The sequence below is a fragment of the Patiria miniata genome, unplaced genomic scaffold (assembly GCF_015706575.1).
Source record: "Patiria miniata isolate m_02_andy unplaced genomic scaffold, ASM1570657v1 HiC_scaffold_10, whole genome shotgun sequence".
Taxonomy (NCBI): domain Eukaryota; kingdom Metazoa; phylum Echinodermata; class Asteroidea; order Valvatida; family Asterinidae; genus Patiria; species Patiria miniata.
Window position 1 is genome coordinate 1,367,710 of NW_024037048.1, and position 25,786 is coordinate 1,393,495.

General features: G+C 37.4%; 1 protein-coding gene across 7 annotated transcripts in view; it reads left to right on the plus strand.

The window, feature by feature from the left end:
• The first annotated feature begins 21,353 nt into the window (after positions 1 to 21,353).
• LOC119734860 (actin-binding LIM protein 3-like) overlaps positions 21,354 to 25,786 on the plus strand; it is a 73,137-nt gene continuing 68,704 nt past the window's right edge. For 2 of the 7 annotated variants that reach the window (XM_038208462.1, XM_038208470.1), the window contains exons 1-2: positions 21,355 to 21,733; positions 23,246 to 23,350. In XM_038208462.1, the coding sequence (XP_038064390.1) occupies positions 21,655 to 21,733; positions 23,246 to 23,350 (184 nt within the window). In that variant the 5' untranslated portion in view covers positions 21,355 to 21,654. Of the gene's footprint in view, positions 21,734 to 23,245; positions 23,351 to 25,786 lie in introns of all 7 variants that reach the window. The other 5 variants (XM_038208487.1, XM_038208514.1, XM_038208479.1 and 2 more) reach the window with 4 other exon arrangements.

Consider the following 25,786-nt stretch of genomic DNA (forward strand, 5'->3'; position numbering starts at 1 on the left):
CAAAAATCAAAAAAAGAGGAAGAAAAAAAAAATAGATAAGGCCCCCCCCAAAAAAAGTCTCCGTTTTCTGGTATGGAGCTTGCCCAAAAAGTGGTGCGGCGACGTGGCTTTTTTTTTTTTTACCTGATTTTTTTGCTTCAAATGTCGGCTGATGACTGCAAATGGTGCCCGACTAAACTTAGTGCAAATATATGGGAGTCCAGAGAGGCCACATAAAGCTTATTCTCGACCATAACCCAATCTAAAAACACGTTAAAATTGTGCAGCAGCAGGATTCCAGTCAAACCAGTGAGTTTGGCGGTTTTGAGACTTCTGAGAAAAACTTTTTCATTTTGCCGACGCGCATGGCTACGGCGACGCGCACGCATACCAGAAACCGGAGACTTTTTTGGGGGGGTCTAAGTTACGAAAACATAAACAAACCCAAATGTTGCAATCTGTGATGCTAAAGTAGCTGTAACACTAAAGCCTCTACCTATCGTATTAAAGTAACATCACCATTTTGCTAAGTATACTGTAAAGCTCTGAAACAATACAAAAGACAATTGCAATGCATATATGTGCATGTTCAATTGCACGTCCCTGAAAAGCCAGACAGTAGTACCAGTAGGTTTAGTACCATGGATTCATTTGCTCTCAAGTGCTTTGATTGTCATTTTATGCAGATGCCAGAAAAAGGCTCTCATATGAGTCTATCGCAAAAGTCACAGTTTCACCATTCACTCTGGTGTGTGTCTTGTTTTCCCTGATGTACATATATGTACACTGTTAAATACAGAATTCTTCAATAATTATGTCAGGCCCATTGAAACTATACATCTTTTTTTGTTTATAGCCTAATGCATTAAAGAGGGTTGCGTGTAATCATTTCAATTTTAAACTTGCAAAAAACCAGTGACATTGAACTACATGTACATGTACTTTTTAATGTCTATGTTCATGTTTCAAATTAATAATAGACTTAGCCTACTTTTTTGCTGGCAGTTTTCCCTGAAATTGTAATGGAAACAGTCATATTAGTTTTCATGTACCGGTAGGTCTACAGTGTTCCTTTGGAAAAGTATTAATAGATGACAGACAGATTTTTGTTGTTGCTATACACAATGTGCGTACATGTACAGCGTAACATGTTTACCATACTCGTTGGTACTGGGTATGGTAAAAAAACCTATTTCCCTGTACATTATGGGTATTGAGAATGTGATCATCTTGGTTTATATCTTCAAAATCTTAGTGATATATGGTGAGATTTGCATGATCAATCTTCTGTCACAGATGAATTTGTTGTGTCTAAGGTTATGCAATTGATTAATTTGGTTGTTCTGAAGTCAAGTGCTGTTGATACATTCAGATGATAAAATGCCATCTATGCAGACACCATTGATTACCGGTAGCTTTCTGTGTTAAAAAAACTGGAAGATTAATATGCTGTACCGGTACATATGATTTGAGTTGAAAGCAGTGTTTCATGTCACTTCAAAGAATTGAGTGATGCATGTCAAACCTCCTGATCATATTACTCTAACAAGCTTCCTGATTAGTCAGTAGTTTAGTTAATGTGGACTGATACTTGACTTCCTTATTGGCTGCATTGTTCAATGACCTGTCATTCAGAGCTTGTTATTGGATCATGTGTAGAAGGCATTGAAATATGGCACAGTGAATAAGGCTTAAATAAGAAACTTCCATTATTGGCTCTCAGGCCTCATTTACCGATTACCTTGTGAGTCATTTCACTGTACATGTATGCCAGAGAATACTGGAAGTGTCATTGGGTATGATTCACCTGACTGCTGAATTGGTTGTCAATGGAAGTTGGCAATATCCCCAGCAATATACACTTCCTGCCACATGGCAACCTAGCAAACAAGACTTCAACTGCACTCAGGACAAGTTGATTTGAGATAGTGTTATGGAGGCTTGAAATTTCTCCTCTATAATATATGCATTGAAACTGTGCCCCACTGAATTTTCCCAAATACTCCTCTCTGCAGGAAACCAATTGCAATGGCACATTCTTTGTACTTACGGTAAAACTTCCTCGGGACATCCAATGCAAACCAAAGTGGTGGGCAGCCGTGTCATGTCAGACAGAAACACATGGAAAAGTAAGGTGCATGTTGCACTTAAATAACTAACAAGAATAAAAGTTTGCATATTCGTAGCTACAACTACTTTATCAGATGCAATGAAGTAGTTACATGTACATATACTGACAGCTACGAAAGCATGTACCGGGTATCCTACATGCAAACTTTCATTTGTGTTAGTCCTTTTAAGTGCTAAGGTACCTTGCTTTTTTAAATGTATATCTAGAAGTACAATTCTACAAAATTGATTCTCAAGGGTCATTTCTGATTTCTAGATCTATAACTTTTGATCCTTGATGCTGTCAACATCATTAACATTGTTCATTCCTTAACCCTCCCTGCCAGGGCTGGCTGTATCTTGATGTCAGGATACACAATGGGGCATTACATGTAAGTTTTATACATTTTGTTCATGTCACCCAGCGATAGATAAATGGCTAATTACTTGACAAAAATGTGCAATTTCTTTTTCATTGAATCATGTTGAAATGTAATTTACCAACTTACACTTGACTACAATATAGAAGTCCTATGCCTACTTATTGTGCGTAAAGCTACATAGTATACTCAGCATCAACCATTGGACTGTACATGTGTTATGATTTGATTGGTGAATGTCTTTCTAACACTGATGTACACTGAGGCAACTTGAACCCCATCTCACATACCTGTATCTGGAGTTTGTTTTGGAAGGGGGCGGGGGGGGGGGGGGGGGGGGGGGGGGGGGGGGGAGAGAGGAGGGGAGGGGGAGGAGGAATTGGATGACCGAACCTGTCACTTTCACAATGACTAACTAGGATACTTTGAAAATAATGGATTGATCAGCAATATGATTTATTGATTGTTGAATGTTAAATCCATTGCAATTCAGTTTTTAACTGCGATAATGGATTGAAATAAACCAATATGAATGAATGAATGAATGAATGAATGAATGAATATATGTTTAATTTGTCAATATTATAAGTTCAAGTTGCTTCAGTGCACATCAGTGTGTTGTACCCTGCATGTGTTTTAGATTCTAAAAGTGCGTCCTGGTTTTTTTGTACATTTTTTAATGAAATAAAAAATGATTTACTGTATAGTATCGAAATGGCTTGTACCAATTTATGAGCATGAGCTAGAAGTTTATTTCCTTCTCTTATTACACATGTCCATTGTATATATGTAAGTCCTTGTAGTTGTACATGTTTAATGATTATTTGTACATGTCTTATAGTACATGTACAACTGAAGTGGTATGATCACACCCATGCAGTATATTATAGGCAGAAGGTATTTCAAGCATTCAAGTACAGACATTTGCCCTGAGTGGTATTTGAAATATGTCATTCTTTAAAGTGGTAATATGTGTGAATCAATGGTAGCTGGAAAATATTCAAATAAATAGAGTACTAAAGTGTGACGCCATTTTGAACTGGGAAATGTAGCACAAATGAATGGAGTACGCACGCGTGTTGGTTCCCCCTTCTGAATCATATGTGCTAATATCTTTTACACATATAATTTTGCACGTGATGTATTCACTTCAGTACTCTATAGTACAGTATTGGTATTTTATTTCGTTGAGAGGAGCGCAATGCATGGCTATAGGCTGATAATGTTGCATTAGGCCTATTGCTATTTTATTCCACGACTCGTAATATTCTGTGCATTTTATTTCCAAAGACAGAAATTGTATTGTTCATGAGCAGCTGTTGTCTTTTCATGGACCTGGGGATTCATAAGGTCATGATATGTACATTGTATCTGTTTACTGATGGACTTCACAAATGTATAGTTTGCTGTGTGAAGGTGGTAAATACAGATATTTAAAGACAATTAACGGTTGTTGACTGCTGAGATGTGGAATATGATGTTTTGAACACCCGAGGGGCGAGGGTGTTCAAAACGTAATATCCCACATCACAACAGTCAACAAGTGTTTTGTCATACCTCTGTCTTGGATTCTTTGGACTTTGAAAACACGAAAACAAACAGCAGTAAACACAACTATCATGACAATCGAACATCAAGTCACATGCGTGTCGCGTACCGTGCTCAAACAGCTGATCATCTGCTAGTTCGCTGCACCCACTAATGTGTGAAAACATGGTAAAAATAGCGTGGGTACCAACGATACAAGCGTTTCACACTATACATGTACGTACCGTAGATAGCGAGCTCCCTGTGGGATATCACGTACGTGACATCCCACAGGGAGTGTGCCATGATTTTTTATATACTTAACACGTGATCGTTCTAGGCCAATGAAAATGCAGTATAATCAAGACAGAGGTATAACAATTAAACTGGGCCAATTTGCATTGCAGGGGCTTTGCAGTTTAACAAAGAGGAATAGATGTACATGTATATACTTGGTGCGCCCTGGACTCAGAGTCAGTCTCGATCAATATCTTTAAGAATAACAGTACATTAATAGCAACTTCTGCTGACTGTCAATACTCTTCAATGAACCTTGCTTAACAGTCCCCTCCACTAGTCACACACATGTACATGTACATGAGTACGTAATTGCACGACTTGAAACCCCAGAGTCTCCTGTGGCATGAGGTGTCAAGTTTTGCCATTTGGCTGTCAGACTTTACATTAATTTTCTCACTAAAAGCTTTGAAAACTTCTTGATTACAGGAAGCACAGACGACGCAGTGTGATGGAATTGGTACACTACCTGTACATGTACATGTATGTGTACACTTGGACAGTAGGCATCTATGTACAGTTCTTTTTGAGAAGCAGGAGTGTTATTAAAGAGTAAACACAGGCATCTTTTCATGTTATAGACTTTCTACAGTAACCAAGACATTTTCAACCACTTTTTATTTCAGGGGATATGGGCAATTTCAGCGTCATGGAAGAAATATATCCATGACAGAGTCGATGAAATAGCCACAACATCTACATGTACATATATGATTCACAGAAATGATCCAAAAAGTCCTACTTTGTAATCTCCTTGATCATTTCTAGACAACAGATAGGCATTGAACAATACTTTTTCAGGTTCATTCACTGAGCTCTTAAAGTACAAGAAAATGTCTGATTTGTTATGTCCATGATGCTGGAATAATAGTTCAGAGTATAGTTGCATCATGAGATCACACCATCCAATTGGGGACCAGGTGCGACATGATCTACATGTATGAAGATATCATACATACTTTGCCATCCAAACAGTTGGGGTTTGCTTATTCATATCTCCTTTATACATAGGGTAAGGGAAAAATTACTTCCATTTCTGTGTGATTTGTACTGCTCCCAGCCATTGCAAGTTGAGTTATAATCCAACCACTGCTGTGAATGAGTCGGTACCTCCCAACACGATAGAGTGATTGTGTTATGCTACCAGAAGTAACCTATGAACCATGAGACATTTGATACAAACACTACAGCTGGGTACTGGTGAAAAAGACACTGTTGGTACAGGCTTGACAGAAAGCCAGCTCATTTATTGAGTAGAGTGCCAATCTTTACCTTAGGGTTTGTCTAAGATTAGCCTTCAATATTGGCCAAGTTGAACAACCTGAAGTCAATAATAAAAGAATAACATACAGCTGTCAGCTAGGATTACACTTAAATCACATGCTAATGCAGTTACAAAATGACCCTTACAGAGTTTCTCGTTAGTTGTAATTGCCTATGACGGGTACAATATCCCAAACAATATGCGCTAGGCAGATACATTATGTTTCAATGAATATTAAGTATGGTATAATTTCATGATGTACATGTACCAGTACATGTAAGGAATTGACAAAATCAGCTACCCGTATCACTAGTTTTGTTGTCTTGTTGTTCACTTTAATATATAATTTTCAACTCGTAAATACCGTAGTTGGGTCATTCTATAAATTTGGGATCCACTTTTTTCCCGTCCCTGTTAAATCTGACATCTATGATTGTATAATTCTGATGCACTCCTTAATGCAGTCATCCTCCAAGAGTGATTATGAATAGCAAACTACCTACCCAACAAATAAACAATCGTTTGAAGTCATTCTTAATGGCAAATTACAAAGTACCAAGGTAACAGGGACGGGAAAAATGTCACACTTTGGACCCCAAATTTATAGAATGACCTAGTGGGCAACCAAGCTGTAGACTTTGATTGCCCACACCTGCAGGCAGCAGGCAACAAGATGAATGTTAAACCCTGGTTATTGGCCAGAAAAATTGTCAGTCTCTGGACAGACCAAAGTTCTGGAATGGATGCATTTTCCCCCCACGCTCGGATTGTACAGGCATGGTGGGTACTATTTTGCTTTTTGTGTCCTCATGTACCTTGGTGTCCTCCATCATTTGCCTTGGTGCCCTCAATCAGTTGGAGTTGAGCCCACGAAAGTATGAGGTGGTCCGTGTACATGAGGGTTTCAATCCATGTAGCCTACATGTGGGAACAGGAGAGGGTGCTTTTTAAGCACTTTCAAGAGCCCCTTGGTTTAATGCACCACATACTAGTGGTGTGCATTTATGGTTTGAGCAAGAGACGGGTACCCGTAAAAGAAAGCCAACCCCATCATTCAAAATTTGGAAGTTGTCTGAAGGGCTTGTAAATGTCACTTTTGCAAGCATCATCCGTCACACGTTAAAATGCACATAAAATGTGAAATCTGTTTTGGTTTTTCATACAGCCTACAATGCAGTTTTCTTTTTGAAAATTCCCCACAAATGGCATTCAAAGACTTTCTGTTTCATTGTCTGAACTTACTAAGTATTTGGTCAAGCTGGTTGCGGGTACGTGATCCAATAATCTGGAATTGGTTCCTGACATTGAACGATGCAGCCCAAGTACATACTGGTGCGCATGCGTATAGTACTGTACACTCCACTTATTTTATTCTGAATGTGCACAAACCTTTACCAAGAGCATCAGGCGTCATTACCAATGCGTTAGAAAGTCTCTCCCAGTGAACGGTCTCTCCCAACTCTGACCGTTGAGGGGGTACTTGTGTATGGAGCCCATATAGCAACAGCCCTCCCAGGTTATCAGATTGAAATTATGTAGTTTATTAAAACTCATTTGGTTAAAAAATACAAAATTAACTTGGATCCAAGACTGTTCCTCAAGATTTTGGATTATGTACAAAAGCCTAAGCCTACCTGTATGTAAAGCCGCCCTCAGTGGACCTTGCAATGACACAGAACAGTTGGCCACTGACTGACTTTTCAGGATCAAGCTGTGCTTGAGCCATGATCGCCAGGAAACTGAGTGTATCTGCGACAGTATTAAGACGGTTGGCATCAGTCCGTGTTCAAAATAATTGACTATCACAGAGCAGAAAAATTTCAACTTCAGCCCCACAAGGGAGCGTGGTCCCGATGGAGGGAATCATATTATGACATTGTGCGCGCATGCAGATCATCTAATTTGATTCTAAATTGTCTTTGTGTCGTGGGTGACGTGAGCATGGTCGCGATTACTTGTGCTTATTTCAACATACTGTAATGGCATGATTTCTTAGTTTCGTGATCTGAGCAGGAATTTCCCATCGCATGGCAAGCAAATCACCCGTCGACCTGAGGGCGCGAGCGGCTTAACACCATTTGGAACGTGTGTACATTTCCAAAAACCACTCTGCATACATGTACATGTAAATCCAACTTTGCAAAATCATTACTGTCCTTTGTTTACAATTACTGTACAAAAATCTCAATTTTAAACTGAAGTGTCAAGAAAATATGAAGGTTTATTGTGGTCAAGTTACTGCTAGACACCACACTACCGGTAGGTGTCAAGTTGCAATGTCATCATAGAAAATCCTTTATCTGTTTTGTGAGTTTGTGTAGTTCTTTCCTGCATGTCACATAGTGCAAATTTATGTACCGGGAGGCCTACATTGTGTACTGAATAGTAATTTGCAAAGCATTTATCAGTTCAACTGTTGCTGTTTAAAGTATACCGGTACCTGTACGTGTATAATTCATGAAAATGTGAAAATTCCTGTTCTATTTCCAAAGGGCCATGCAATCCTTCAAATGCACATGTGTCCCATTTAACCATATTTTCAATTTTTGTTTTGCCAATTTCAAGGGTATTTTGGTCTTTTTGTTTTGTTTTTATGCTAATGCCAATTTCCGTAACGTCAATGTTATCAGCTATTTCAGCACCAACAGTTGCCCGAATTTTTGGATATGTTGCTGTTGTAAATTTTCTTTTTAATGGTGATTTGTTGTGTCAGTACATGGCAGTAAGCCAATGAGCAAACTTTTCTCATAAACGTTTTCAATGAACATTTTTGGGGTTCACAATATGAACAGAAAACCCCTTAAACTAGAACAGTGTCTACCTGAAATGACATCACAGCAACAGTGCCCTCAGTTGTCCGGAAAAGCATAGAACATTTTAAATGTTTAAAGAAGCGCACTTTTCAATAAAATTAAATTAACCAAAGAGGAATTGCACATAGTTTTCATCCAATTAAGAGGAGTAAAAAGTTGCACAAAATGTGTTCCTAAAGGAACACTCATCTCATGGACCCTATTAAGTCCTTCATTTGAAGGGAATAGACCTTATGCGTTAAGGTGGAGTTAGAGGCATTGGTTTTGTATCACTGGGGTAAGCATCAGAGAACCTTTTGTGCATTAATTGCCTCTAAATTAAAATAAGAAGGAATACCCTCTGAAACACCAGCAATGCATGAGGTCCATGTAACTCATCTTGCCTTGATGCCCCATAATATGTCATCATTTGTTACTTCTTAATCGCTAATGCATTTATTAAACAGAGCATGTGTTTATCTCTAGAGGTAATTTCTAAAAACCAAAAGTTAAGTTCTTGTAAGTTCAAATTACATATACGTGAAAGTAAATGTAACACAAAGTTAGTTCATATTTTCAGATTTACGGAATTTTAGTTAGTTATTAAAAGGAATTTAAGGAGAGACAACGTCATTTCAGGATACAGGAACGATTTACTTTTTGAGGGAGTAACCTGTGTGTGTAGTTATTATGGGGAAATGTTTTGGACAGAAACTACATTGTATGAAGTGTTTGATTTGTTCCTGGTTGTGGTTGATATATTTACCTTGCTCCAAACTGTGACCATTTCAGGTAAGTTTGAATTGGTTATTGTTTTGCAAGCAGATATTTGTTGAAGTTCAGACTCCATTTCCCATTGAGCATAATGTTAAAATGGTGCACAAGACCCTGGCCCTTGGAGTTACCGGGGATTCTGCTGGAGCCATGGCCCAATACCAATTCAGGTAGGAGATTGATGATTTCTTAGTTTGAGCACGTGTAAAGTTGACCTGCAGTTGTACATATCAGGGCCCCATTCCATACAGCTCCTGTATACAACCGTGTGCTAAGCATGGTTACCATGTAGCCTAATCAGTTATGTGAGGCAGTTTATAACTTTTGACTAGTTCTCAGATGATGTTTGCTCAACACAAACATTTTCCATGTTCTTTCTTTTCTGCTTAGTAGCTGTATGAAATTTGGTATTATTGATACCACAGACACCAAAATGTGATTCCGTTCACGACTGAGTTCTGATCTCATTACTACATAACCGACAGAGTACTGACAGAGCATCGACACATCCAATTGAGTACCGACACAAAAGACCGAGGAACCAATGCCAAAACGACTCCAAAACAACAGGATGACGTCATCTTCGGAATTTCACGTCGTTATGGTCATATCAATGTCGCCAAAAAAAGTTAGCCGACCATGTACGACCACTGCCGATCTCGTACCGACTATTGCAATTTCATTACGATATGTTACAACACAACTGTTTGAGTACAGACAGAGAACAGACTTTGATCCGTTTTGGATATTTTTGCCAAACATCATGATATGTTTGAACTGTTGAAACTAATCGTGGCTCCACTGCCGACCATGCACGACCTGTAGGATGCTGAAATGACACTCAAGAAGACATTCTGATAAAGTTCAGATGTCGTTATGAGTTTCATGATGTGGTCCAGTCTTGTGTCTCAGCACTGTCTTATCGTGATCAGGAGGCTACATCCTGACAGTGGGACAGGCGCCTTAAGAAGTTCGAGAAGCCTGTACCTTAAGACATTTTAGAAGCCTTTACCGGTACCTTAATTAAGACGCTTTAGAAGCAATGATCCTACAGTGCCTTGGAATAAATTGTGTGGTTTAAGGGCGACCCCAAACCCTTGCAAATTGACAACCTCATGCACAAATTCCACCAAGCACCTGCCCCAATGCGTGAAATACAACCCATTAATTGATAAGACTGATAGTTACATTTTCTGTTTTCTGTTTTCTGATAATGAATTGAACTGAAGTATATGTTACCTACGACCCGCATCTAATCATTATTCTTGAATTTCAAAATATTTTCACACGTTGATTATCATTCATGTTGTTACACCACAAATGACAGATAGTTTTTCCTAATTCCTCTACATCAGCCTCAAATTGCATACCCCGATAACACACATGCATGCATACATTGTATGTACATGTACGTCTTCATGCAAGCCTGCAGCAAGCACTGTCCTGGACACAAAACCAAGGCCACTCAAAGCTGTTGGCTACAAACTAAAAAGAACAGAGAAAGAAACAACTGTATACATGTATTATACATGCACAAAAAGTGCAAGCTGACTCGCGCTGGGTGCTAGCACTCTCACATCACAATATGCATGCAATACATGTCAACTTTCATGTGACCCACCATTTACATCGTGTACTGTAACCTTCCATTCAACCATGACCATTTAATCATTTTAAATACATGTAGAAGCAAATCAACATTGTACATTGTATACATGTACCGGTAGGTAGGATTTTATACGTACACCAACTACATGTACGTGTGCACTGGTGAATATATTTATTATCGAAAAAATTGTGTGGGGCGTGTTTTTGTTCATTTCCAACACCCTGACAAATTTGACATAAACACATTATGTATCTTGCCCCTTCTGAAATGTATATTACTGGTATGTCTGATGGCAGACCAGAAACCTGAGACTTTTTTTTTTGGGGGGGGGAGGGGCTTAAGTATTACTTTGTCTTTTGTCTGTAGGGAATACATCCATGTACACATGGTACATGTTAGCAACATTAGATAAAAACCCTTGCATACTGTTATATTACTGTAGTAAACTTGACTATAAAAAAAAATTGTTTACATAACTTAGGGCTCAAATGGTGGAAATAAAGTCACTGTTGGCAGATGTGAATGTACATGTACATGTATGTACATGTACACTGCACAGCTTGACCAATAACTTCAGCACCTGAAACAATTCTCATCATGCATCCCCATGTCAAAGCACAAAGGTAATTTACGGTTCTAAATATGATATGCCTTATTGTTCATGGTGAAAGGCTGCAGAGTTCATCCAAATAAAAATGAAGTTGATTTCATGTTTGTCTGAGGCACATAAAGGAAATATTGTCAAGTTCATGCTGATTTGGTTGTGCTACACAACATTTCCAAGACCGCATAGTCTAAGCAAACTGTACAGCCAGCCATTAATTTACCCTTTGATAACATCCTGTATACCCAGCCTACTAAATAAATATGCAGCTTGTATAGCTAGCTGCCATATTTCTCATGATATTTATTTTACGCCATGTCAATAACGCTGGTCACTTATGAAAACATCAACATTGGTTGAGTGGCATTGAGGTTTATTGATAGGTATCCCCAGGTGTTGTATTTGACTCCCAGAAAGTGTAAAATGCCAAAGGATCAACTGTCTCATGCATCATACATGGATGCAACAGAATCCAAATAATCAGTGTCGCCATACATGTAAGCAGTGGGTTGTTGTGTAACTACACGTATGTAAATAGTACGTGGTACATGTAAAACAAATTCAAGACTTGATAAAACTTGTCTTATAAATGATGAATTAACAATTTTGGGTACAGTGTATTATTTTCGGATGTGAATTTACAAGGCACAATTTCTCAGCAAGCTTCATTCACATGAAATTGATAGATTGTTTGTACATACATACCGGTACTATGTACAATCTCTAACCAAAACTGTATGCATTTTATAGGATTTACGTTTTTTGTATTTTTCATTACTTCTGACCAGTGACTTCCCTCTGTGATGCATGGTTCCGACACTTACAAGAAGGCCTAATCGTCAGTCATTTTGAAAGTCCTTGTTTAATAATGAAACTAGTCAGATAGTGTCTTTTCTGAATATTTAATATCTTGATTAGATATCTGAAATCATTAATAATTGGATGCACTGGTAAGTACCAGTAGCCAGCATAAAGACTATAGCTACAGGCTGTACATTAACCAGGTTCAACACCAGCTTGTAACCTTGCCTATAGATGCTGCAGGTTGTATGCAAAATTGCATTAAAGTATCCCTTTCATTGACTTAATGCATTTTGTTCTGACCAGAGATGTTTGTCCAGTCTAATCTAATGCATTTTTTTCTAATGAAAGATAAGAATCAAGTATAAAGTGATCAGACATTGTACATGCACCGGTACATTATCACTTCAACATCTAACTTAAAATGTACCAATTACATGTACCATGAAGACTATGAATAACACAGGATTGGACTTAAGCAGTAGCACACTAGCCAAATGCTAGTCAAAACAGCGGCGGGCTAGTCAAACTATTCCTTAAGTAGCCCAGCTGGCGAGTCAAAAAAATATTGGGCTACGGCAAAGATGAAAGGACAGGAAGAAATAAATCATTAAATTCAGAAAACAAACCCGTATCAATTTGAGTCTAATAATTATATTACCTGTTAAAAGTTAAATTATAGATCTGTTTAATTAAAAACACTGACAAGATTACCTCAGGGTACACATTTTACCGTACATTATATTTACATTGTTGTTTATGAGACACTCCATAAAAGAAAAACATGGGAGCTAGTGAAAATGCCTGAGGGCTAGTCTGTTTTGTAGCCTGGGTGGCTAGTCAAACAAAAAGTTAAGGTCCAACCCTTGATAACATGTACACTAAAGACTTTGAATTACGGTACATGTACTGGTTTTTTTGTACCCTATATAAACTATTGATACTACATAAATGAAGTCGTGTTCTTGCATTTTGTTAAATTATAGGCCTAAATCATGTTTATCGGTTTTGTTATAAGGCAAGGATTACAATGTCTTACATGTAGTTCCAGACCCACAAAGTTTTAAAATTTAGACCCATCTAGTGTTTTCTGGCCAATTTTCTTTATTTTTAAACAGCTTTCAGACAACAGATACCGTATAAATACCGAAGTGTGAGCTGCGTATTCTAGTTCACGGCATCTACTCAAGTACGTGAAGACATCTGCATGCGAATTAGCATGTGAACCAGAACAAATCAACTGACGCCACACTTCTGTACTAGGGTGAGTCAAAAAAAGTGAAACCCAAATGTCGGGACTATTGTTTTAGTGAAATTCTACAAGTAGCACTTTGAAAATCTAGGATATGAAACCCAATTCATAAGCTTTCTTTTTACAAGCATTCAAATCACTCATGTACGTTTCAAGTTACGGAATTGTAAACACAACCACCGTTTTAAAGGTCTGTCCAGGGATCACAAAAAAGTGTGTTTTCTTTCAGCAAAGCCCTATGTGATTTGTTTTCATTTTGCTGAAAAAACACTTACCTTTTTGTGATCCGTTGACACTTTAAAATGGCGGTTGTGTTTAACATTCCGTAACTTGAAAAGTATATGAGTGATTTGAATGATTCATATACTAAAAGAAAGCCTATGAATTGGGCTTTCATATTCTAGATTTTGAAAGGGGCCGGGCTACATGCAGAACTTCACTAAAACAGAGGTCCCGACATTTGGGTTTTGTTTTTTTGACTCAACCTGTATTGTACTGATTTCAAACACTACATGTATTTTACTTCTTATGGTTTTAATTTTTCTGCAAACAGTTTTATTTAAATTTCTCTGAGTTGTATTCATATTAATCCTCCTGCTGTGTAAACAGTCACAGACAGTCAAAAACTCGATCCTCTTCCCTGCCATGCCTTTTACACAAGCTAGTCACCAACAGTCAGAGCATATTTCAAGCAAGCACTGTGACTAGTCAAATTCAGTCAACAGACAAAAGCAGGCAAGTGGAATGCAAGGCTGTCTCATCAATCACCTACAGTCAAAACATGGCTGTATCAAGTTACATAAAGAGTCACAGCCAGTCAATCCTGCTTTATGTAGGCTGGGAGCTCTTAAATGTTAGTCACTTGATTGATTCCGACTGAAAAAAAACAACTTTGCATAATGTGTGAAAACTTGCATCCTACCCTTCTTTCAGTTAATTTATAAACTTTTCGTTAAAATGTTTAAAAAAGGTTTGCTCAATGCATTTACATTTTGACAATTACTGGCTATGGCCACACTGGTTCATAATGACATGAATGGCATGTGTTGGTTAGAACATTGTTATTAAAAATGTGAATCAATGGCTATGCATACAGTTTGTATCTCTGTGCTTGACAGTCTCATTGCCAAGGATATTGTACAGTTTACACTATCTTGTTTATACATTGACAACCTTGAGATTCTTCTTTTCATTGTACGTGTGACGTACATGTACCATACATGTACATGCATCTCACCACCCAATCAAATTAAACAATTTTGTATTGACATGCATACATCTCCATTTTAGGAAAATAACACTTCTTTTTAGTTTAAATAAGTTTTCAGGAGTGGAGAATGAAGTCCTACATCAGCTAGAATATCTAAACAAAGCAAACAAATACCGTACTAAGTTGTGTACCTGATTTCCGCAGAGTTGTAATGAGTCACTGATTTTTGTGACACGAGTCAAGTCGAGTCACTTTAAAGAAATGACTCGAGTTGAGTGGAGTATTTAGGTCAAAACGTCAAGTTGAGTCGAGTCAAATATTTATCTCGAGTCAATTCGAGTCACGAATATTTGAACAATATACAAAATTTATAAAAGGACGCCAAAAGTTTAGCCAGTATTCGAATCCAAGAGCTTTATAAGAAATTGCCCAACGCCAATGATGAAACAGCGAATTAGAAAATGTGTTTAAAATCCTGTTCCTGGATAGCATTTTGTGCATTCTAGAGCCATGAGGTGGGAGTCTGTGATACGTTGTATGTTTGTTCATGATAAGTTGCCGCTGTTCTGTACTGTATTTGCAAAGATACATGTACGTGAGCATAAAGTTTGCACGATAAGTCATTGCAAATACTTTTCGCAAAGTTGTGCTTTTATTTTTGGGGACTCGAGTCTTATTCGCCTTTGTTGGAGTCCAGTCGAATCTTCTGATGAGGGACTCGAGTCGAGTTGAGTCATTTGCTCGCAGTGACTCGAGTCAAGTTGAGTCATTTACCCTCAGGGACCCGACTCGAGTCAAGTCACCAAAAATTGTGACTCGAGTCAGACTTGAGTCGAGTCATTGAATCATTATAACTCTGGATTTCTGCTGCAGGTTTTTAAAAACTCTAGAGCAAATGATAAAGTGGGAAATGTTGAATTGTTGGATGGATAGAATGTATTGAGTCACTCCATTTTCAGGACCAGGTAGAAATGGGTATAGAAAAATGTGTGCAGGGGCAGCGGAACCGGGGGGGGGGGGGGGGGGGGGGGGGGGCACTTCCCCTCCAGTTTTACCCAAGTGCGGACATAAATGGCCAAGTGTCCGGTGAAAAAAACGTGTCGACATTTCAGCATGGATGTGCAAGTGCCCCTTTTTAGTGATGCCCCCAAGTTTGAAAACCGTTCCGCTGCCGCTGAATTTGTGCATGGACTTCTTTTTCACTTTCAATTTTCATCTCATTACAACATGAACATTTATCCCAGTGTACCAATACATTTGTACATGTAACGATAGGTCAGCAATTCACAAGCAACACTTGATGCTGAAACTCCTACTTAGTACATTTTTATCAGGTTCATGCCAATCACAATTGATTCAATACTATGTGATATTATTTTATGCTAATTAACTTGGCCAAAGGTTATTTAGAAATGTGCACCATATTTGCAGAGTGTATATTGTCGGGTGCCTGGAAGAAGGTCATAAAGGCAAAAAATGGGTCAAAAGGTCAAATTCGGTTTTTTCGGGTAATTGATTAAGCTTGCAAATATCTTTCATTTGATATTCATATTGTTCCAAGGGGCTACGTCATTCTGACGTAATTAACAGTAAACAAAAGACGGAAGGAGGTTTTTCATTATTTGTACCTGGCAAAAGGTCGTAAGTGTGTAATTATAATGTAACAACAAATGTTCCAAGCGCCCTAACGTCCCATTAAAATTGGTACGTAAAGCCAAGTTAGTTCCTGGCAAAGGACATTAGGATTTCATACGCCGCTTATTAAATGCACATTTTTTAATGCAGGGCAGATGTTTAAGGCAGATGGAGTTCCCGGTAAAAGGTCGTTAGCAGAAAAAATTGAATAACTTCAAAATTAAGTAATATTTTGAAATAAAAATGCACTATATGATTTTAATTATTAACGACTTTCATGAGCCCAAATTTCAGCCTGATGTGATTTTTCATTTAGAAATGGGAGCACAAAACATTTCAACTTGATTATCTTCAAAAGTGCTTTTTGCGTGCCTGGGCTGCTAAGGTCCTTTTCCTTGGCACACGACGATGTGACTGTGAGGACTTAAATTGTACTCATACAGAGTGCATAGCGCCCCCAGTGTTCTGTTTAACAGCCTTGCATTTAAATGCAGTCCAATTAGCCTACCAGTATGGCAAACACAACAGGAGGGCACTATGTAGTTTGAGTAAATGCTAAAGAATTTACCCATATCAACCAGCGTCCTTCTATGTGTCTGCCATATCTTTAATAGGCTAATCATTGTGCATGTATGTTTATGAGCCCTATTGCCTATGTAGTCACTTAAATCATGGAGAAATAAAACACAAATTCACTTATGGGCTATACTTGCTGCACATGTGCAGTGTGAGACATCCACTAGTCTTCGCATGTTGGCCACATTGTACCAACATACGCTGGTGAGCACATGAAAGTGGCATAAATGTCAAAAATTGTCTACTATAATATGAGTTTTCCCAATGTTTATACCCCACCGATATACTCAAAAAAAGTTTCCAACAAAACTCACCATATATTCAACCGGGCCATATTTTTTCAAAAGGAATACTCGCTGCATTTTTTTTTGCCATGAAAATTGGCCGTGAATCATATTGCATGAGGCCAAAACAAACAAAAAAGGCTCCAGTTTCTGGTCTGCGCACGTGTCGCCGTAGCCATGCGTGTCGGCAAAATAAAAAAGTTTTTTTTCAATGTAAGATGATGTCTCAAAACTGCCAAACTCACTGGTTTGACTGGAATCCTGCTGCTGCACAATTTTAACAATTTTTTTTAGATGGGGTTACGGCCGAGTATAAGCTTTATGTGGCCTCTCTGGGCTCCCATACTGTACGTTTTGCACTAAATTTAATCGGGCACTATTTGCAGTCATCAGCCGACATTTGACGAAAAAACGAGTTAAAAAAAGAAATCTGCGTCGTCGCACAACTTTTGGTGCAAGCTCCATACCATAAACCGAAGACTTTTTTTTTGCCTAATAAGGAGCAAATCAATAATTATGAATAGAAAAAAAATGTTAATATGTAAAGTAGCTCCCTATTAATCACATGGAAGGGAACATTGACTTTGCTGGCTTCAATTCCATAGGTCTCACTTATGCCTAAAAACTCAGATTTTTAACATTTTAAGAAAAACAAATAAATATCGTAATCAAAAACTACGTAATTTGATTACGGAGCATCAATAAACCTATTGAAACAAAAATTAGAGTAAGAAAAGACTGATTATGTCATGACCCGTTTAAGCCTTATAAGGAACAAAGGCTGATGGTGTCGAGTGAGATACCTGGGCACAAATAGACATACTAAGTGACAGGCACAAACGTGATGCGAAATGGAAGGGGAAGCTGGTCTGAGGTTAAGAAATCTGTTTGCTGCCCTCTATTGATGTATTTAAGTTGTAAAGAAAAAAGGCTACACATGTAAAGTGTACAAGCATACATAGATATAGACCTTCGGAATGGACTTTGCATTGTTTTTGTTTGTGTTGGTTTATCCATAGTACATCTGTGTTAAACATTTTTAGAGCCTACATAATTTCTTTGATATTAAAGGAACACTGTGTCCTGAAATCCCTGGAAATTTCATGTTTTGGATTGTTTACTTATCTTATTTCCAACATCTACCCCGGTAGTTGAAAGGAAACAAACCTTATGTCTTACCGTTACAGAAAAAACTAGACAAAAAAAAGGGTCCCCTTTTTTTAACTTAAGACAGTAGTACGAATATGTTTTTTTTCTGTCGTTTTCATACAATGCACGATATTATATGCTATTATCACACGTACACAGCACCATGCTTGTGAACAGCGCTGACCAATCAACATTGCACAAAGTGTGATTTCTTACACGTCCGCAAAAGGTGAAAACTTTGAAATCACAATGAGCACCCAATCAGCTTGACTTTTGTGGGTCTCAACAGTGGACCCCGAAAGTCAGGAATAACACAAACACGCCCAGTTTTTAAAGGATAGTTGTGTGGATGTTTATATCCTGCCTTTAAATGTTCTCTCTGATTAATATCATTTCGTTCAAAGTGTATTTTGTAGCCCAATTGGGCTGTTCCAGGACGCAGTGTCCCTTTAAGTGTATTCACTTTTCAATGTCCTATTTTTGTAGATCACCTTACAATCTACAAAGAATAAAGAAAAGGAAAGTTGTTGTCATCAAACATAAACATAAGGGAACAAATACGATGTGCTTATGGTCTGGTCTTGTCTATGGTATTGTCTATGGTATGTGGCTCACACGCATAGTGCTAAAAATCTCCTTTTATGGAGATTGGCGCGTACTGCGCAATGTGTCGCGGAGCAGGAATAAAGTTTTTAACACCAGCTGTTGTTTTATCAGCGGTTTAAAACCACCCACGTGACGGGCTCTCGACCAATAGGAATGGGTCAACTGTCTTAGGTATGTAATGGTATACCAACATGATGATCAAATAACATACATGTACTGGTACATTGTACATGTACAGTGTATGTACATGCCTAATATCCATAATGACAGTCATGTTTGGACACAGGTGTCTATCAAATGGTACATATTATCATCTTGGAATTTTGAGTGTTGGTAATATACATGTTTGTAATATCATACATGGAGTTTCTTTTAGTAATTGAAATTTTAAAGTCTGGGTAAATACTTGTAAACATTTTCACTAATCGTCAAAAACAACTTTGGTGACGGTAACACTGATGCATTCTTCAGTACCATTTAATTTGGAAAAGTAGTTGCTCACTATAGATTTGATGCTTGATTACTCAAAGTGTTTCAAATATTTAAATATTTTCGTTTTAAAAACATGTGGTTGACATGCATCTAAATACAGTATAACACTCTTCCATAATTGCAGTGTATCATAGCAGAGCAGGCCGAAAGGTATCTGTTATATGAACGTGAACAAAATTCCAAACATTTGTTGATTTAATCATCATGACTGAATTAACCCCATCTTCATGCTTAGTTAATCTTGCAGGGAAATCTGTTCACAGGTCATTAATTTTATTCCCTCATTTCACTGGAAATAGACCAAGAATTTTTTCCCAATTACTTTTGGCAGAATTGTTTGCAGTGCACGTGCAGTTGTAACTTGTGCCCTGTGTTGTTGTCTGTTTGTGCCACTTCCTTTGGGAAATCAGATTCTGGTAACAAGCAAAGCCCATACAGTGCTTGCATAAATCAATTTTATTGCTGGTGTAAATGCTTTCAGCATAGCTGTTTTATTGGTAGAGTGAATTGCAAATCAATTTTCTGCTATCACTTTCAGATGCTGAAAGGTTTGAGAGAAAAAAAGCAAAAGCTGGCCAAATGATGATTTACTCCAGTGCTGCAAATTGATTGTGTTGTGCAAAGAAAATCATGCTGAAACGTGTGTGTAAAAAAAACATTCAATTTAATTTTTTGCATGTACATAAAAAAGTGGAATTTAATTAACTTTCGAGTCACGAAAGAAAGGAAAAAATGCAAATTATACCCTTTCATTTTGTGTCAACAAAGTATTTAATGTACATGTGTTAGACCATAAGTTTGAAAGCTTTAATAATTTTTTTCTTCTGACACTGCGATTGATTGAATTGTTAAGTGGTCATCATTTCATGGACACCAGAGCAGTGGTAAATTGTGACTGGTGGTCATTATGGGTTGCCGCTTCATGGTGTCCCACTGCTTAACTGCCTACTGTATATAGTGGCCCACCTGTGGATTGATCTATTTTCGTTGTACAGGTACATGTTCTTCTTTAGGTCATTTACAAGCTTTAACAATTATGGGATGATTGTGTATCACACATGGACTTTTGAGACTATCCAGGTACTCCATATGGTCTTATTCATCACATACATGGACATGTACTGGCATACATGTACATATTAAGCTTGTCTTTTGCAGTTATAATATTTCTAGAGTTGTGTCAATGTCCAACCCATCAGGGGTCAAATGGTAGATTAAACTAATTCAGCTTGAGTGGGCCTTTGGATTGGGATTGTGCTGCTGATGGACTGGTTAATTGTGTCACACTTACCAGTTCACATCCATCTTCAATTTATGTTCAGTTGTGACCAAAAGTAAATTAAGTACAGGCAGCAGGGTGACCGTTTTAGCAGATTTCTGCTATTATATCTGACAGATTTTTTGGGAAAACAAAAAAACTAAATCTAGCAGAATGAAAATTTTAGCAGTTTTCTAGCAGAGTTCTGTAAAATAGGTGATCATAACAGAAAAATATAGCAGATTTGTTTTCCAACAAGCTTGAATTATTACAACAAACAAACGTAGGCTGTTTTTCCTCAAACCAGCTGGTTTTCTCTTGTCATTTCCAGGCCATTTCTTGTCATGTCTGCTTCTAATCATTTAGTATCATTTATTTGACCTCAACAAACAAAATACAAACAAAATACAAACAAACAAAATACAAACAAAACAAAAATCCCAAAATATTCCACAGAAAGTACCCCATGTAGCTGAGAAATATAATAAAAAAAGAATGTATTAAACTGTACATACCAGTACGATCTTTAATCAAGGAAAGCTTTTGGATATTTGTTAGGTTACTTTTGGGGGTAAATGCAAATGACTATATGTATGCCTTAAAGCTTCAAGAATGATTCTTGAATTATTGTATAGCTAGCCAGAGAGGAAGCCAGGGTACGCATGGGAAAGCAGCATAATAATGACGGGCCGTCACTGTATAGGCACTGTAGCCTTCTGGTGTCTTCCAACTACATGTACTATACGCTGGTGCTGTAAATTGAAACCCAGATTGTCACGGTAATATTGTATCTTTTAGTCATTATAAATCGCCCAGGCAAACCAAGGCACTGTAGTAATAAACGGCATCCCAGTGTAAAGGAATATGTAATAAGCCATAAATCGGGGGTTGTGACGGAACCCATCCCAGTGTGCTAGATTGATAAAGCACTCACAGACACTTTACCTGTAAGACTCGGAGTGGAGTGTGTTGGTGACACTCAACACGGAGACAGGGACAGACACAGAGATTTACTTGCTGAAGTCCGCTGGATATTTGCACTTGTAGGAATACTTGATGGCTGCATTTTTGGTGGTGACTAAAGCATCTGTCATTTGGAATGAGTTTTATATCAAGACAGTGACGATTCCCAAGGGTGAGTTGACGTGTGAAATGAAACAAATTGTGTTGCATTTCTTGGGTAGTCTTCATGGTTTCTGTATTGGTAAGGTTTTACAGAGGCTGGCTCAGTTCTTGAATTGCTTTTAAGTTGGAGTAAAAGGTTTTGGGGGATTTTAAACTTTTTTTTTTCAATGTGACAAATGTTTATGAAATTGTTGTGGACATATACATGTAAGATGTTCTTGATATGATAACTTTTTGGAGTAGGTGAATTTCTGCAGAGCCCCTATGGAAGGAATGAGGTCGCTGACTAAAACCTTAATAGCACTGTCTGAGATAAACCATGTAATTTCTTTGTATTGAACAAGTGGAAGGAAAAAGGTAATAAACTGAAGTTTATTACCACCTTAATTAATGCTGTTTAACGTTGAACAAGCAGCAAAAAACGAAATCATCTCAAGATCAAGATACAACTAAAGGTCAAAACCTTATCTTGCTGCGCCAAGCATCTGAAGAATAAAGTGTGCTTTCTAGCTTTCATGTGTTATTGGATTGCACTCTGTAATTAATATTACAATTTGTTGTACATGTACATGTACATTTGTAGACTTTCCAAAGTCAAAATTGTGTTGATTTTTATTACCATGATCAACAACTGTAATTTGCTTCATTTGCTGTTTTAGCACTGTCATCCATAATTGTGAACAAGCATTTTGGTAGGTTTATTTATACCATATTATTCATGTTATTTCTAATTAAATTGAAGCATTTATCATTAAGGCCATGTGGATGTTGGCAGGTGTACACTTTGAATGAAATTTCAACTTGTTCAACTTCAAATGTCATTTGCCAGTAGGCTTCTATTTTTTTGTAATTAAATATCAGATTTGTTTGATACCGGTACGTGCATGTACATGTATTTTGAAAGGGAGTTTGTAAATGTTTTCTAGCAAGTACCAGTAGTGCATGCTTATTCTGTTTAAAATTACTTTTCTGGCATTCTGTTGAATATCTGATGATTGAACAGCTTTGTATACATGTATGTGTGAATAAGTCTCAATGACTGGATCAAGTTTGTAAATTGTAAGCCTCAAAATTGTACGTTCAGGGCCTATTTCATTGTGAATTTTCTATGAATGCAAGCAATGTCATTATGTGCCTGTTGATTTAGTAGAATTCCATTGTTCCTTATATTTCATGGATGGCACCACACAGGACTACTGGAAATAGCAGTTGCGTTGGCAAATTTAGCCTGGTTAAATACTTCTATGGCTAGACAGCTTCCAGAATTAAAGGCCTTCACTTCATTAGATGCGTTTTACATCCATAGGGATTTCAATCATCACAGATGTGTAATGTTGTATAATTACCCATGTTGATTAAAACCCTTATTACATTGTACAACCCAAAAATAAGTTCTGCATTTTCAATGTAGTAAGTTCACTTAATTTTCACACAGTTTCTAAAGGTTTCTGATGAATTTCAAATTTCAATGCATTACATTTCAGTAAATGCAATTCTTTTTCTCCATCTCTCTTGTTCATAGGTCAGAAGAAGAAAGTAACATGTCGAGGCTGTCGCAAACCATGCTCTGGTGAAGTGCTGCGAGTACAAAATGAGTATTTTCACCTCAAGTGTTTCCGTTGTTGTTGTGAGTATTTGCATAATTTAGCCTTCCTAAGGGGCTCTACTAAATGATCCTGGGCATACCTTGCCACTGGGCACATAGGGATCAGCAGTGTGGTGTTGCCAGGGGTTGTTGAGCATTTAAACCTCCCACATCTGTAATCCTCTCCAGTTAGTCTCATTTGTTGTTTCTGACAGGGAACCTTGGTTAGCCCTCTTGTGTTTGCTTGAATTGTGGATTTGGATTCACTGCACTGTAACTGTTTTCAATATACCGGTAGATGTACAGTGCACACTGTAAAAAAAACAAAACCCAAAACCCAAACAAATCACCGTTTGTGTGAAACTTTTCTTGATTTCTCTCCTAGTGGTTTATTTTAAAGTGCGCAGTGGACAACAATGTCACCAATCAAAAGAGTATCTTCGCTACAAATAAATGAATTTACTAAATTCATAATTTATTAAAAGATTCCTCTTCAAAATTAGGGAGAGAGCATTTTGAAAGTGAGTACATTACATTGTATGTACTTACGTGTAAAGTCAGCCAGTAGTAAATGGTCACACTACAATACATGTAGTTTGTGAATGAACAATTTTTAAGTTTTACTGGTTTATTATTATGTTTTTTTCGCCGCCAGAAGCGGAATTGTACAGAACATTTACACGTACACTGCTTTAAAACATTAACAATATAAACTTTACAAGGGCAGCAAAAGACTTAATTTCTTAAATATTAGGTAGTAAAAAAAAATATATTGTACAATGAAATCAGTCAAAAATGAATGTGTGACCATCATTCAGTTCTTCAGCTTTACAATCAATCGATGGATCAAATTAGTGTGTATTCCTGTCCATTCAGGATCAGTAGTATGGTCGGATGTTAGAAGTCTGTTCCAAGGTTTAGTGAATGCCAAACATCAATGTTTGATTTAAAATTGTCCAACAAAATTACATATATACATGTGTACACAGATTACTCCTAGTATAACACAAAAAGGTTAAGATGATATCAGGGTCTCCTTTAAAGCATAGAGCTAGGACGCACTGCAATTTTCAGGTAGTCTGTTTCCTACTTGAGAGCAAGGGTTAGGCGGTTGGAAATGCGATGAATAGGATCAATTAATTAGCTAACATTAAGTATCTTTATTATGATGACCTTCATATATATATACGTATAATGGAAGCTCTTGAGTGTGTCTCTGTGGGGCCAGTCCTATATCTAATAATTTGGCAAGCATTCTGGATTATTATGAGAATATACATTGCTTAACCCAGGGGACTCAGTTACAGATCTGTATTCTTGTTTTGATTGGCCTTTTTTGTTTTACTAAGAAACACTGTTGTCGTAAATTATTCATGTGTGAATAAATGCAATATTAATTGTATTACATGTTTAACAACAGTATTTAATCACTGTGCTTGTTCCTGGAACGTCCCCCTTTATCCCCCCCCCCCCCCTTGAATCTCGGTTGTGCTAAATCTTGTTTGTGCAATTGAAATGTACTATGCATACATTTAACACTGCAAAAAAAATAGCATTTTTGTGAGAAAGGTACATGGAGATGTTACAAAGTTGTGTCTAATCAGTGCGAAACAGCCAAGAAGCCCATGATTGCTCCAAAGCGTTTACAATAATTGTTAAATATGACCATACATCATGAGGTAAATCAAATTATGTTTAGTACATCTATTATTTTAGTTCTGAATGGCATTGAGCTACAGTGTGCTATATGCATAACCAAGAATCCCTCAAGAGGAGACAATGGAGACTACAGGTATACCGGTACATGTAACGATTCATCGTGTTCAATTTTTGTATGCTGCAATGCCAAGATCAATGTTCCATGTGTCAACATGAGATGCACACACACAAACATCATGTGAAAGTCTTTGTATTTGTTAGTTAATCGCTTGAACAATTCAGGAAAATGATCAAAACCCATCTGTTCCACCAATAATCAATTCTTTTATCAGCTGCACCTGTGTTTATCAATTAATTTACTTTAATTATTTACTTTACTTGTTGATTATTTGTAATCGCTGTGATTAAGATAACTAATAAAAGTGTTCTTAAATGCCGATTATTATTGTTATTATCATTATAAAGATTGAAACCGTTAATCAGTGACCATCTCACTGTGGGAACATTTGAACCTGGATAAGTACATGTAGAAGTGGAAGGTGATCAAAGTGCCACTCTGTCACTCACTGCATTGGCTTTGTAATGTTTGTCAGAAAGTAAGTCTGGTTTAATCCAAATTAATATTTCACAATTGTTACATACATGTGAGGCTTGATCATACAACTAATAATATATCTTTAAAGCCTCACCTGTTGGTTTAACATAAATTGGTTATAGGTTGATTGTTGTGTGTGAATCACCGTGGGGTTGGGGAGCCCCTTTTAAATTCTGTTTAGATCCCTCACCTGCTGTGGTGCTGCTCCTTTCAGAATCTACCTT